The 16,328-nt window shown below is 39.2% G+C and overlaps 1 protein-coding gene across 3 annotated transcripts in view; it reads right to left on the minus strand.

The window, feature by feature from the left end:
• LOC146505428 (apoptosis-stimulating of p53 protein 2-like) overlaps positions 1 to 15,121 on the minus strand; it is a 29,233-nt gene extending 14,112 nt beyond the window's left edge. For 2 of the 3 annotated variants that reach the window (XM_085182694.1, XM_085182692.1), the window contains exons 1-6: positions 14,990 to 15,121; positions 14,504 to 14,673; positions 3,843 to 3,990; positions 2,772 to 2,885; positions 770 to 840; positions 65 to 166 (exon numbers count right to left, since the gene is read on the minus strand). In XM_085182694.1, the coding sequence (XP_085038820.1) occupies positions 65 to 166; positions 770 to 840; positions 2,772 to 2,885; positions 3,843 to 3,990; positions 14,504 to 14,530 (462 nt within the window). In that variant the 5' untranslated portion in view covers positions 14,531 to 14,673; positions 14,990 to 15,121. The other variant, XM_085182693.1, reaches the window with a different exon arrangement.
• Positions 15,122 to 16,328: the final 1,207 nt, after the last annotated feature.

Consider the following 16,328-nt stretch of genomic DNA (forward strand, 5'->3'; position numbering starts at 1 on the left):
TCTCCACTTAACCCCTTACTCTCTTATAGGCACCCATCTCTTTCTACTGCACTTTTTTATGCACCTTGGAGGCAAGAAGTTGCTGTTGGGCTTCTATCTGCTGCTGCTGTCTGGCAGCCATCTCTTGTAGCTCAGCCAGCGTCATGTCCATCCGGGGCGTTGCCACCTGTGTAGAAAGAAAGAACAAAAAGAAACACATTCATGTTTTAAATATATATTCAAGCTGAAGGCATTTTTCCCACTATAAAAGTCTAAAATAAAATTACAACAGGAGGCCTAAAGTAAAAAATGCAAAACATATGCAGGGACATTACTGAAACATCAGATTTAGTTTCAGTTATACTCCTTAAAAGGGGGAGCAGTTTAAACATTTTTTTTTTTTGGGGGGGGGGTTCAGAATTCATTGTACAATATTTATTCCCCAAGGAGACAATAATCATTTTGCAGTCATATCCATGTTATGATCCACTGATTAATTTTGCAGAAAAACACTGCAGGGTGTGAGAACTGAAAGGAACTAATCAGTATCCCAGAGCACACAATTAACTTCAACTCGTCAAGTATAAAGAAATTACATTTTGGGTGAAGATTTTATGCCGATACTAAATGCATGACCCTTATTAGTAAAATAAAATAAAAAATAAAAAATAGACATTGTTCCAAATTGACATGTTTCTAATTATTCACATCAGCTACCATTCAAAGTGAATGAATGTAAAATAGTGTAAACCATTTCAACCACTTGTCAGAAAAAAAGTTAATAACTCACCCCATTCTCCATCCTTCTCTCTGGGGGACCCTTCACTCCATTTCTCTTTGAATCTGAGCCTCTTGATCCTCCTAAGTAATGAAAATAAGTGGAGATTTCGTCAGACATTAAAATTTAGAGCACCTTAAAAGAAATGAAAGATCAACAAGAAAAAAAATGGCTGGAACTTCCTGTTGTCCTTTTGCCCTTCAGTGTCTCTGACAAACAATCATACACATTTAGACTTATAGGTTTGTCTTGACATGCTATAGAGGAGGGTGTATACTAGCTGAAAAAATGACAGGCTAGTACTGAATTATTTTAACTTCTTTACCTCAGTGCTTTTTGTAACTTGTAAAAAATCTCTTGGGATTCAACCTCATCAATAATGACTTATTAGTGGGGTGGGTACACTACTGCATGTATATATGCTTGTCTAGGAAGATATAACCATATAGCCAACCGTTTTACTGGCATTTGGCATGCACGTCTGACAATCTGGGTCCTATCCCTAAAGTATTATCCCATGATGAAAGCCCATAATAGCTTTACTATGTAGTTTAACTGCTAGCATACAGTATGCATGCTAGATACAAACTAATCGCTATAAACAGATGTCTGTAAAAAAAAAAAAATGTGAAGAATTTTTAACATTCAGTATTGTTAGTACAGGAAGCTTTATGTGGTTTAAAGAGGATTGACCAACCACGATTAGAGCTTCATGCAAGCCCATAGATCAAAGCCTCATGGGTTGCTGCTCCAGAAGCTAAATAACTGGTTTAATAGATGCTGGTTAATCGCTGATGGGAATGTAAGACACCGCTAAGCTCAAGAGTGACGCAAACTGTTATAGTCACAGCATTCAGACATTCAAACAGTGATTAATTTTCCATTAATTTTCCTCACTTCATTTAGATATATCAAGTCAATGACAGAGCAGAAGTACACCCATGATTTTCTGGGGCATTTTGTTGCCTATGTGTCATTGACTATTGTCACACTGGCACTGAATTTGGTGAAGCGTGACAACTCTTTTGAAGGTTTAGTTCTTTCGGCCTTCTTTCCAAAGGTTTAGTTCTTTGTCACTAACTACCGAGTCTGTGTGTTATAGTAAAATAGTATAGTAGAAAAGTAAGATTATTCATGTTTAGGGCAGTCTTCAAACTAATCATGTTTTTTTTGCCAAGTAACTTGAGAATTTTGTCTGTGCCTGTTTGTTAATGATTGCATTTCATATTCATGCTATGCTGAAAGTAAAGGTCTATAAAAAGTATAATTAGTGTGGCTGCTTACTCAGACATGACGCAGGCATAATATTAGATTAATGAAAAGAAGTTCAAATGTACTGGCAGTCCAATAGATTGGTGACATTCCATTTTATCCTCCGACATGTGAAAAAGAACGTGCTCGAACAGTATCGGGGAAGTATAAACATTTAACTAACTGCAACCTGAGGGCAGGACAGAGTACATCCGTACTGCCGTAACTAATGTAAACACGGCAACAGGACCAAATAAACCCGCATAAAAATGCAGTAACTGAAAAATTTAATACAGAGCTGCGTTGCAAATAATGATCAGAGCTAAGCTCTCAGTGTGGGAAAACAACAGCGGGCTAAGATAACACAAAGGGAAAACAGCCACCTAATCCCTGGGCCAGACTCAAGCTGTGAGAGGTAAAAAGGGCTTAGTTATGCAACTCGGGGTTGAGAGGATAGTCTATGAAAAAAATACTAGACTTTTCTGTGTTAATAAGAAAATTGAAAAGTAACAGACTTCTCATAGTGGGACTCGGACACTCTGATTCCAGCCAGGATGAAGGATCTGAGGGCTCCAAATATAAAGCCCTCTTCTGGATAAACGTTTGAAAAATGCCATAGTGTTTATTGAGTGAATAGTGCGTTATAAAGACAGCAGGCACCTCTGGAGACAGTGCTCACCCAATCATAACTCTTGTGTGTGAGAAGTATCAGACATTAAAGCCTCTTTTCACTATCTGTTGTGTATTGCAAACAGTTGCTTACCTGATTCCCTGCTAGGAGCTCTGTTGTGACGCAGAAAGAAGCGCACTTCTGATCTGTGCTGTCCCCATCGTTGGAGCACATCCAGCATCCTCTCCCCATCACCTACAGGTCTCTCTGCAAGTCGAAATAAAACATTTTAGCCCACAAATAAATATTGAAAAAAGTTTTCATAATATTTCACTTGGATTGGGCAAAACACGAATGCATGTCAAGTTTGCACATGCCATTTACTCAGTGTATCCAGTCTAACCCAAATTGAAGGATGATTCATTTTGTCAACACAGTTTGCATGCCGTTGATCTAAGCAATGACTTCAGGGGAAACAACTATAACACGCTGTCAATTATGCCTCTTGGCACTGAGCTCATCAGCTGTTCTTCAGACATTTTCTTTGAGCATTTCATTACACAGATGAGCTGACACATTATGCTTAAGTAGAGGTGAGTGAAACTGATATTTTAATAATGGTAGAAATGCAAAATGAAGCAGGTAAGTAAAATATTCTAAATATAATTTATAACTTTACATCTAATTTGGATGCAAAATGTCACTGCTGTGTTTTCAAGGAGATTCAAAAGTGGTCTGAGGTGAATGGGTGCAAAATGAGACAATCTCTTCAGTATTCATCTCCTTTCAGACCACTCCTGAAAGTACTCAAACACAATAATTGGCACTTTTTCACTATTATGGCAGTATCACCATGGAAACGGCTATGAAGCCTGGCTCCTTGAGTTCTGATGTTGTATACTCCTTGACTCTTAGAAACGGTGAAAATGAGGCAGGCATGAAATCTCAACGTCACTCCTCACCTCCCACCTGAGAGATGTATGAAATGTTTAGGCGCTTGTGTTTGATGCAGAGATTGGGGCTCTACACTATTTGCATGGTAGACTCAAAAGAGACAAACACTTTAAAAACTGCCTAGCAGATGACCACAAAGCTAATCACAAACCACAAGTGGTCAACATGAGAAAAAGCACTTTTTGTCTAAATAAAATAAAAACTAATGTGTCCACACACCGACTCCTGTTCCTTCAGATACTTCACAAACAAAAGAGCACTGTCACTCACCAGATCCACGCCACATCTCAGATAGGTGGCAGTCCGTTTCCCCCGGCTCTTTGCACAAGTCCACCACATCCCGGCACAGCGTCTCCGGAGTAACAGGAACCTCGGTAAAATGCTGGTCATTGTTACTGAGGTATACAGTCAGGAACATCTGGAACAGCGGGCAAGAGAAGCAGATAACCCGGTAGATTAGATAGAGCTAATTAAGATCACAAGCAAGAGGATCCTGTTAGAGTTAGTAGAAGTAAGGTAAACATAAAAGTTCTCTGGAATTGGTGTCCAATTTCCTCTTGGTTCATTGTTTGTATAGACTGTATAATATGTGAGCTTCACTGATAGCAGATCTGCTTCCCAGGCCTCATACCTCTGTGTCAACAGAAAAACCAGAGGCCAGATCTTGAAATTCCATTTCACTCACTAACTAGTGCTGTGACCACTGTGAGAGATCCCTCCATCCCAATGTAAACACACTAAAAAACCCCGTCAAGCACTCTGAATGAGCAAACTGCTAGGTTCTTATGCAAGTGTGTGACTGACAGCTGCTCAAGGCTGGTTTATATCAATCTACAGAGAAATGGGCAATCTCAATGAAGCAGTTTGTAATAAATTGGAATTTGTATGCCTCCAGCTACTGCAGAAAATAAACACACTGACACTGAGCAGAAAATTGAGCTGTCTATCAGGAAGGATCCAAATGCAGACAGTCACCTACAACCTTTTAAAATAAACTCTAAAAATCAATACTTATATGGGATATTATTCATCTTTATAGCTATAACAGGCAGCAATTGTCAAAACAATTAAAGTAAGAAGGGCTGAGTCAAACAAAAGCCTTCACAAATGATTTAAAAAAAAAAATGCATCTGAAATGTCTGTGATATTCCAAAACCTATATAATCGCTGACAGGAAACACAAACATCAAAAGTCAGTGTACGAGCATCATACATTCATAAAAAGATAAGTGCTAAGAAGCTTAAGGCTCGTAATGGAATATGCCCCCAATCTGTAATATGAGCACATAATAGGAGTTGATAAGGCAGCAATAAAACCAATTTTATAACAAAGGTGTCTTAGGATATTGCATGCCTTGAACATACTGAAATGTTTCGTTTCAAACCCAGGTTTTGGCACAGTGTCATGCCTTCACAGTGACTTCAGACAGAGTATCCTGAAAAGCGTGTAACTGTAAGAGCGGTATTGTTTTAAATGTCCAGAACCTCCAGGTTACACTGCCAGGTTTTTCTACTCTGAGTTGCTGTGAATAGCCATGCCTACGGGGGCTACTGTGGGAACATGAGGTCAGCCAGGTCACAGGCACAAAATACTTGAAGGGGGTGAGCATGCAGAGCAGCTGGTGCAGAAACAAAAGTATTTGGGTTGCTTTTTAACTGTGGTGTGTACTGCGCCAAAGAGCAACAGCCTTAGGATAAGGGGCTTTATCCCCCTTTTCTTCCTCAAATGAAGCTTACTAAGTGAGTGGGCAGGTGAAACGTTCCCTCTGAAGATCTCCTAAGCAACATCTACAACCAGAGGTTTGTTTTATCACACAGAAGGTGGAATCAACGGGCACTGGCCTGAGTCAGAGGACCTGACTCAACTGCCAGAATCAATGGGGATGCAAATGAAAGATTCTCATGAATAGAGCAAATCAGCTGTGAGTCATGCCTGTCAGTAATGTAGAGAAGAGAAAGCTGTAAACAGAAAGCTGTGTTTCTAACTAAAGACCACCCTCTGTGGCAGAACACTACCCTGGAAAGTAAAACTAAAATAAGGGCTTTTTGTGTCTGTTAATTAGAATAGTTTGAGCATTCATGCTAAAAACACAATTAAAATCACTCATATAGTCTGCCTTCATCAAATTATTTAAAAAAACAAACAATTCGTAGATCTTTCAGAATGAGACGGTGACATCATGAAAACTTCCCAGAAATCCAAAGTGCTAAAGTGAACCTATTAATACTTGGAGAGTGAAAGAGAGCACTGACAGATAGTAGGAAAAGAGAGAACCACAGATGGGAAGAGAATATAATCTCGGGTGCTGGCAACGCCCCCACTAAAATCCAGGTTGCTGCAGCACTAAAGTTGATGATCCAAGACCACCAGTATTCACTTCAACTATCCATCTAGATGACTTAGCACTTTGCAGTTGACCTTCATCCACCTAAAGCATGTGGTCACTGCTTATTCGCTATGATATAGCACACATGGTACAAAAGCTGTATAAACTATAAATACAAATAAAAAAAATCTATGAGGGCAATTTTCATATTGTTTTGGAAACTTTCCTTTAATTCATTTTTTGTCTTTGATCCTTGCAAACCTTTTAAGGTCTCAAAATGATAGGTCTTGTAGACTTTTCATTACAAACAAAGCAGTGGATGCAAGGTAAATTACAGGAATTTATTTTATGTGCTGCAGTAAATATCAGAAAAGTGTTTTCATCGTTATGTCTACATCTTTATAATTTATGGTCTACTCAACAATAAGCAATTACACCGCAGACCCTCTTCAAGTTTTAAGAAACGTACCTACTCAGACAGGCAAGATTACCGTAAGTAGGTGTTTGACTCAGCCAAACAAATTAAGTGTTCATTAAATATTCATTGATACAGCAGCAAGTAAAATTAAGTAGCTCAGTAACAGCCTGATAGGTACAATGCAAAATAGACAAACAGTAGCTCAACGGCCTACCAGAAAATACTGCTTTGTGTAGCTTTATATAGTTCGAAGGGAGCTGGCAATATCATGATTTTATGTGACAATGTTTGACAGAAATATGCTCCACTTGCTTTCTATTAGGTGTGGAGAGGATGACAGAAGCAATTGCTGAATTGCACTTCCCTTCCTATTTTATTTTAGAGAGGGTAAAGAGCCCTGGGGAAGGAGAAGGGACAAGCTGCCTCGGCTGCTGTGGCTCACTATTATAGCAAAAGATTTCCATTTCCATCATAGCATCAGCTAAGTCAAACCTGGCTCCCAGGGTTTTGAGGGTGATGTGGCAGCTCAGAATAGCAAACGGACAATTATAGCCAATGCAAAGAAATATGGCCATAATACTGCTGTCTACACTGTAGATACCCTCAAAGCGGGGCAGCTATATGGTTAGGTCATTTTATCGCAGGGATTACGTTAATCCGCTGTATAAAAATATAGCCTTTTAACAGCCTGCTGGCTCAGGGGACAATAATAAGCTGAAACACGCTAGCTTGCAGCTAGGCTATGGCCATTATGTCTTAGTATATTATAGGATCGTGTTTTTTCTTGGAGGTTGAACAGTGGCCTGCAGTGAATAGGTGCAAAACAGTCTGACCATGTATTCTCAAAAAAATTAATTAATTAAAAAATAATAATAAACTGCCACAATTTTAAGAGTCGGCATAGGATCCTTTGTTCAAGATGCAATAACACTGACAAGACTGTGTCTCTCTCTGACATGAAAGGCTATAACATCAAAACCTCAGACAAAAGACACTGCAAGAGGAAGACATCTAAGAGTAGGAGAGTGACTGCAGCTGGCAACACTTGAGCTAAAAGGTTCAGAAAGAGAGAGGGGGAAAAAAAACAAAGATATGCTATCCTGGGTTATTTCACTGAAAGTGGCTTCTTTGTCTGCGATTCTCCTGTATCCAAGTTAAATGAGCTCCAGTCCCTTTAGGGCGGTGGAGAACAATTCTGTCAAATTGAAGTTTAAAGAAATGCTGATTTTCTTTGCCTTTTGATTTGGATCCTTAAAGCAGATGCCACCGGCTGCGGACCTGAACAAGCTTTTCAAGCCTTTCCAGTTCAGACAGGGCACTGTGAGATGACTTCAGTTTAAATATCAGCCCTCTACCTGTAGCCAATTGCACAAAGGAATGTTTTTGTGTGTGTGTGTGTGTGTGTGTGAGTGTGAGAGAGAGAGATTGTGGCACTCCCACTGATTGTTAAGATAAGGTTCATGCAAAAGAGAGAACAGTTTGCAGACATTTAGTCTCTTGATGTTCAATGTGTTAGGTTAGGACGGGTCAAAGGAAAATGAAGTTAGAAAAATACTCCTTAGATAATTTGACTCCTAAAAGCATATCATTCTTCATGTCCCACCTTGAAAATCCACTCTCTCCATCTGAGGGTCAATCCCCCTGCAAGAGTCTCTTAAGGTAATTGTCCAGATGCAGTTGTTCACATATTGAGTTAAGAGTGATCAAAACTGCATGCCGCTGCAGTTTCCAATTTCCAGGAATAACACACGAGATTGTACTATAATTCAATGACTCTGCAATATAACAATTACTACCAAATAAAAGTCAGTCCTGTCACAGAGAATTTATTATATAATTAGCTTGAAATAGACAAGTACAGAAAACGCAGTATCTCATGTACTGTCAATGCAAAGAGTAGCATATAACCAAAGTTAAATTCCCACACCCATCCCCTGATGACTATTAATGGGTGAAGTATTAAAAGGACCTATTATTACTTTCCTTGCTCGTGTATTTTAACTGTCACACTTATAGAACCTCAAATTAAACATAGCAAGTATACAAGAAGAAGGTCATTGTTTAAATAAGTAATCCCAGAGTCAAAAGCTGTTTCTGTTTCAACTAGGTCAGTTTTGTTACTGTTTGGTTCTACAGGGTGTCACTGAAATTGGATATCCCTAATATGGTCATCTTGGACACACAGCATTTCCTTAAACAGCAGCAGCCCTACCCACCTGCTGGTCAAGTGTTCTGTTTGAGAGGAGGAGCCAATCAGAGAAAAAAAAGTTTCAGACAGAAGCTGCAGAAGGGCCCAGTATAAAATATAAAGTCATTATTCTGAATTGTTCGTCATATAAAGATACTCTAGTAGGGTCAAGAATGTTTCTTCTCTCTGTTAGCCCTGCAGACAAGCGACCTGTCTGGGGTGTAACCCCCACCTCTCGTGCAATGGAGGAAGAAAATGGATGGATGAAAACGTGCATAGCGTCTCCACTTCCAGATTATTGATTTTTGAAGAGTAAAAATTTTGTTTACATCAGCACAACTAATAACCCACAGCAACACTGGACATGGTTAGCCTTCGGATAGGGCTAGGTGAAAACAGATAAAGACAGTTTTCACAAAGTAAATTTTCCTTGATAGAAAAACGTGACGCGGTCAATATAAAGTCAATAGAATTCATTCCATCTACGTTTTGGCACGAAAGACCAATGGCAATGACAATAGTGCTGTGCTCTCAGAGCACATCCCTTTCCAGTTGTACACAGAGCTGAACAGCTGTGTCATACTTTAGTACATCAGATTTGTTATCAAGTCGCACATCTAAACTATACATGAGCCTCATTGCTCACTTTACTGAGACATTACTGCATTTGTTGCTCCCTTTTTTGTGTTTGTAAGAGCATAAGAGTGTTTCTTTGGTCACTAGTGAGTAAATAGTTTTTTGTCTTTTTGTGAGGTTGTGATCTGATTTATATGATAATACACAATGATATTAACTGATATGAAAAAAATCATGTATAAGACTTGATTTCATATGGATGAAATCAGTAAATAAATAAGATACACTGTCCGACAGGTTAAAAAAATATATTAAGACGCAATACCAGTTCCTTATAAACATATGCAACATGTAACACAATGCCTTAGGGGAAATGGAGTGGCTGGGAAAGTGGATAGTATGATAGCAGCAGAGGATAACAGAAGCCATATCTTCAAGTATGCCCGAGGGCACTTCACGTAAGGGGTGCTGGACCTTCTGTCCACACACACTTTCAATTACAGATATTGCTGTAGTAAGCGAATGAGTCAACTAAGTCTTGTTGACGGAGTCACCTCTGAATCTAATTAGCAAAGGTTTGTAAGACACTGCAGCAGCATCTTCCTGTGTGCTCGTGCCTTAGTTCTCTCTGCCTGACACAGTTCCAGCTTAGCAGTTCTTCAAAAAGGCGAGGCAGCATAAAACTCTATGAAACTGAAACGGCTCTATGCATTATCTCTCTTCATCTCGCATTCCCTCTCCTTCATTTTCTGTGTTGCATTAGAGGGATGAGGTGGCACGGGAGAAAAGGTCAGGGGTGACAAACAGCAAAAAGCACAGTAGTCTTATTCAGCTGCAACATTTGGCGGTGGCGGGGGGGGGGGGGGGGGGGGGGGCGAAGAGAAGCAGCTTTTACAGTACATGAAGCTGCAGAAAGCTTCCATCACAAAAGCGTCTTCTCTATGTCTGCACTGCGGTACTTAGCCTATCACTTCATAATCTGCGGTCTTGCAATGCTCTTCTATTTCTGGTCTATGTGATGAGAGAATTCCTACTTTCGGCTTATCTGGGAGATAAGGGAAATGGGAGTCAAAATTAAGCAGAAAGGAAAGGATGTATCCTTTTTTTTCCCTTTTCCAATGCCTCATGACTCTTGGTAAAGATATTCCGAGAACTAGTCACGGCCTGAAAGTTATTATAGAAAATACAGATGCTTAAAATATGAAGAGTGCAACAAAAACTGAATTAAAAAAATGCCCGCTGTGTGGGATTTAACTGCAAGCAAAATTACCCTTTATCAACTCTTATTTTATGCGAAAAACAAATACGATTCAAAATGTAGCAGTGAATGATGCCTTTGTGACCTTTAATCAGTCATATGTAAAAATGAAACCTTGGTGAAGCAGCAGAGTGAATGGCTGTAGTCTTACCAGTACAGAAGACCTTTGCTACTAGAGGAACTTTTCAGGACTAAATTATACAATTTGTTTCCACCAAAAAGTCCCTGCAGCAACGGAAATAACGGAGAGCTTTGTGTCATCAGCTATTTTGCCCATCAACACTTGAAGTTGTTGTATGTTCTCTGGTCAACACATTACTACTTGAACAAAGTAGATGACTAGCAGGAATTTGGCAACCAGAGACCATAGTGCATCACTTGTATTCAGCAACTTCAAGCAGCGATAGACCAAAAAGCCAGTGGATGATTCCCGAGCTAAACCTTTGTTCAATTTTGAGAGCAAAGAATACCAGTGATTGATATATGATGGGGTGGTAAATACATTATATAGGGGGTATCTACATAGCAACCAACCGTCAGGGACAATTGCATGACAAATAGCTTCCTGTGTAGACCGCCCTTAAGGCTGGATCCATCCAATCTGGGTAGTCACCATTTTTTTTTCTCCACCCATTGCTCCTTGAAGTTACTGAATGTCACTGATTAGCTACAGTCTTAGCATCGCTGCTAGTCTCTTCCCGTGTGGAAACCTGTTAAGTAAATGCAATGTGAATGATGAAAAATTTTCAAATTCAGTTATTCAAGTGCTCTCTCTTAGTTGACCAAAACTTCTAGTTTAGGTCTTTTGTTCCTTCACACATGTCATAACTACCATTATCAATAAATCTATGTACCGTACTGGTGATAAAGCAAAATGAATGTTTGCCATCAAACTGTGTCCAAAAAAAAAGGAACTGCATCCTGTTTATTCATTTCCCTTATCATTGAGATAGGGGTCAGCTATATTAACGATTTATACGAAAGGACATTTTGCTTCCTAACGTTACCTATACTCCACACGACCTCCCTGTTCATTCAGCAGCTCAACATTAGTCAGAGAACTGTCTGTTCTGAAGTGAAAGTGAGTTCTACTGAAATTTTGCACCACTTTAATGTACATTTATCCTTTTCAAAAGGATCATTCCCAGTGAGCGACTTTATATTCAATTGCTGTAATCTGACACCAGCTCAGGTGATTCCTCTCAGAAACCAGGTGAATGTAGAGTTGTGGTTGAGGCACTGGTGCACAGCACAATCTAACAGTATGCATTCAAGAAGATTATTCAGCTTCTCTATAAGACCTGTGGTTGTAAACAACATGTTCACCAGAGCGTTCAACCATTCACAAGAACTTCCTCTTCACCTTAGAAATTATTTTGTGCACTCCTTTGATGAGAAAACAAAATATTACAGGCCTACTGTGTTTTTACACAACTGTTCTCAGCTAACAAAGGTCTTCCTGTCAATCTTTTCTTAAGGATAAAGTCAAAACATGAACGTCCTTGTCGATCACATGTGACTATCTGCTTATGTAACCAACACAACTCTCCCACAGAGTCAACACAAAGTCTGTGGCACTCAAAGAGAAAGCCTGCTCAGGTTTCTGTTGACACATACAGCAAAATCAGGCTTCCCACAGCATTAGCTCACTTTTCCACCATCAAAGCACCACCATAAAGTCTAGGCACACTGAGATTTGATGATGTGGAACCAAGACACGGTACAAATGTGAGCAGTGAAAGAATGAAAAACTAAATAATGTAAGCCTGGTGCACAAAATTGTATCTGTTTGAAAATCTACACACCGAAGCAACATGCATCATGGGAGAGGAATGAGGAAGTGTTTGGTATGTGAAGAGGAAACACAAAAAAAAAAAAAAAAAAAAAAACCCACAACAAAACAAACAAAATGTATTCTTCCAGCTTGGTTTCTGTTATTTTATGTTGTCAATAGAGTACAACTAATCTTGTCAAAAAGTGGACAAAGAGAAAATATGGGCTAATAAACCAGCAGAGAATTCAAGCCTAAATGTGACATTAATTCATGTCTGCAGAACAAAGGCTGGTTTCAGGAGAGATAAAAGTAAATCAGGAGTAAATGAGTTACTCCATGCCACGGTTTAATTAACGGTGAACATCACTTATCAGGGTATTGGCACGGCACAGCACAGGCAAACACACAATGTACCCACCACAGCACGCTGCTAAAGAGTCCCTGCAGCCCATTGTGCTCAGGAAACAGTGACCCCCTATTTACCACCCCAGCAAGCAATTACGACACTCCATTCTCACTACCCCCCAAGCCCCTAGCCTGCACGAGCAGGGTCATGGGCTATTGGTGTAATTTATAAAACAATACCTCACATCAGACACATCTACATAAAGACCCGTTTGTGTTTATCAGCGAGCAGCAGGAGCTGTATCCCATTTACAGCAAAAGCACATAGAATGATATCCTCAGGTGACAGAGATGGAGCAAACGGGGTAATTATTAAGGGCCAATAAAGAAACAGCTCTGTTATGTAAGGGTGACAGTTTATATCAGTATCCACTAGAAACGAGCTTGGCAATAACAAACAAGTATGTGCCAGTAGCAGACTGAGGTCATGCGCCAGACAGGAGTCGTCCGAACACGACTCTCTCCACTGCTAAGATGATTAATTCAATGAAAGAACACAGGTAGCACAGGTTTGAGGAGAGATGGGCCACAGTAGTAGATCCTACACACAGCAACATTAAACACAGTGTGTCATCAGCTGTTCACGTTAAGACAAAATGAAAATATGACCATGTATCATAGTTATCTGAATTATTCAAATCAGAATTAAAGACATAAACTAAAGGAAAAAATATATAAATAACAGGTCTTATTATTATTAATATTATTTTATATCATCCCTTTTCCCTGAGGTGTTTTGTTTTGCCATACGGTAGTTACTTTACAGTTATCCTACTTTACTTAAACAATTTTGCATCAACTTACCACCTCATGTTTTTTTCCCCCAAAATTGGGAATGAATAAAGTAGAATTTATTTTAATGAAACAAGGTAAATTTTAAAGAAAATTGTGGTAGACAGTGCTAAAACAGTCTGTTCATAAAATAACACAAAGAAAACTAAACTATTTTGATAAAAGATTAAATCACTTCCTATGCTATCTGGAAATCAATTAAATCCTTTGCTGAAAGCATGGCAACTGTTGTTACTAACACCTAACTGTAATGTTATTAGTTTACTTCATGTATGTCACAAAATTACCATTTATTTTTATACCTTACTGAGAAAATATGTCAGTGACCTCTAACTCTGTTCATATCCTTGATTTGATATTACAGGGATAGAGTGGGCGAAGTTTGAGAAGTACAGTTAATTGTTTTCTTATTTTGGTTTATAAAGTCTGTATTGTATTTTGCTATGGAGAAAATATTGAAAAAGTCTATAATCATTTCAGCTTGCAAGAATCAAAACAAATATCCACAGACTGATTAGGAAACTGTTTCTTAGTTGCAGCTCCATTTTCCATGAAACATTTGGGTAATTATAAAATTTGCCAGGGTTAAATGTTTACTAGTTTTTTTTTTTGTTTTTTGTTTTTTTGGGGGGGGGGGGGGGGTGTTACTCATTAATCACCATTTCTACTTGTTAGGAAGGTTGTTTCTCTACACTGCACACATGCAGGCAGACTGCTGTGTGCTGCCCTATCCACACATCTAAGATAGTGCTGAGAAAGAGAGAGAGCCTTGCACTGCAGCAAAAGCAATGAACCTCTGATGATGTTGAAGATGATGGGGATGACATGGCAGGAGTCCAGAGCTGAGGATAGGTCCAGTGCCAGCCAAGAACTGACAGGTGAATCCTGCCTATATACCGACAATACTTGAGATTTGACTGGTGACTAAGTCTTGTATGAGTGTAAAATCACATGAGGGAAACACACACTAACGCAAACACAAGCATCTATGGTAGCCAATAAACTTCACAACAGACGGCTGTGTCGACATAGTAATGACACAAAGTAGCAACCGCATCAACTTACCACCTCAATTTAAATGCCCAGGTAATTCACAATGATAGCGCCGCAGCGTGATACAATATCGAAAACAGGGGGATTGCGCAATGGGACAAGGTTAAAACTTATAGCCATGAAAATAAAATAAAACTCACCGGCATCATTTTAGCTTCGTACCGCATTTAGCTAACGCACACAGCATGAATCCCCGCTGGCAGTTTCGACGAAGGCTGTTGGGACTGGCGATCGCTGTAATCCCAGAGCCTAAAGCCGCGACAGGCAAGGCTACTTTCTCCTTCTTAGGGAGGGGGGGGGGGATCCAGTCCTGCGTTAAAAAAAAGACAACACAACAAAACATGGTTACGCTCTAAAATTCGACAAAAAATAAAAAGAATACAAAAACAAAAAGCACTAAAGTTAACTGCATCTCGTGTCGTAGACCTGTTGCTACAGATAACAAGGCCTTCACGGCAAAAGTTTCCGTTGTGGTTGCGCGAGCATCGCTTTAAACTTTGCAATGCTCCCAAAAGCCAGCGCCAGGATCGACGTAAATAAAAAAGAAAAAGAAGGTTTGTGAGTGGGGATACACACATGCATTTAAATGGAAATACTTAATAATATTTTTTTAAGGTTTTACTCACCAAGAAAATACGTAGGTAATCGTCTCGAAACCCCGTTGAATGACAGCGCAGCTCGGTCGCCCTCAGGCAGCCTATCCCAGAGTGACGTAGCGAGAGGAAACTCATTCCACTTTGGAATTCAGGCTCCGCCCCTGCCGGAGTATAAAACACCCCCATCGGCTAGACTTGTATACTTTGTGCCTTGACGTCTGTCTTAATATCAGAATCGCACGCTTAATATTGAAACCATGTGCAAAAAAAAACAAAACGAAAAACAACAACAACAAAAAAACATTCAGTGTGTTCAGCAGTTTCTCAGCAGCAGATTAAACTTAAAAGAGCAGAGGTAGGAATGATTCCTCGCCAAGACAGACTTAAGATGTATCACTTCGTCAGTAATCACAAACTGAAAGGTGAAGGTGAAAGAGCTGCGAAACCTTTTGGTTCAGTAAAAGCATTAATTATTAAAGATGGCAACTTAACGAATGAAAAAAGAATGATTATTAAAGTTAATATGTTAGCTGAATTATAGCATATAAACAAGCAACACCTAATGTAACTTGGGAAAATGTAACTTGCTTCAGATAAGAGCTGTAATCAGGATTTATACTGAAATAAAAATTTCTACCTGGCTTCATCTAAACCCCATGTGGCTGTATATCTGTATATCATGAATCAGAAGAGTTCTTTCTTCTCTTGTCGTCTTCAAACATTATAGTCTACAGAGACTCCTGCCTGACCTCATCTGTCATCCTGTTCATTACCACTGGGACTTCCTACATTTCTGATGTAATCCCATCCCCATCCCCTAGCTTCGTGTTATAGCTCATCAACCTTATCCGTCTACGGCTACAGCTCTGCACATCACCCTTTAACTTGAAACTCAGTATTAGTAAACTTTTTTCCCACTCCTCGGGCATCCTCACACTTTCCAGGATTGTGTTTTCTGGTTAAAAAGCCCATTTCCCTCTTTCCTATATATCGCCATACTTCCAAACACGTGTAAAATTTTCCTGTACTTTTATGTAGAATTATAGTTAAAGATTATTTTTTGTAATTAATTAATTACTGTTTATTACGGAATCTATTTGTTGTATTCCTGCTCTTTTGATTTTGCTGCTGTCATCATGTGAATTTCCCAACTGTGGGACTAATAGAAGGTCTTTTATGTTATCTTAGACATCCTGGTCTCATTAAACATATATGTAATGACTTCTAATGCGTGATGAAGACATTTCCTGTACTTTGATTTATTTATTTATTTTTAGTTTTGTAAGTAAACCATACTGTTTGCTTCATTTTTACATTTTTTTAATTCAAGTAGCTAATGAATATAACAGTTTCAGAGGTGATGGGTTAG

This window comes from Neolamprologus multifasciatus, chromosome 13 (assembly GCF_963576455.1).
Source record: "Neolamprologus multifasciatus chromosome 13, fNeoMul1.2, whole genome shotgun sequence".
NCBI classification, from domain to species: Eukaryota; Metazoa; Chordata; class Actinopteri; order Cichliformes; family Cichlidae; genus Neolamprologus; species Neolamprologus multifasciatus.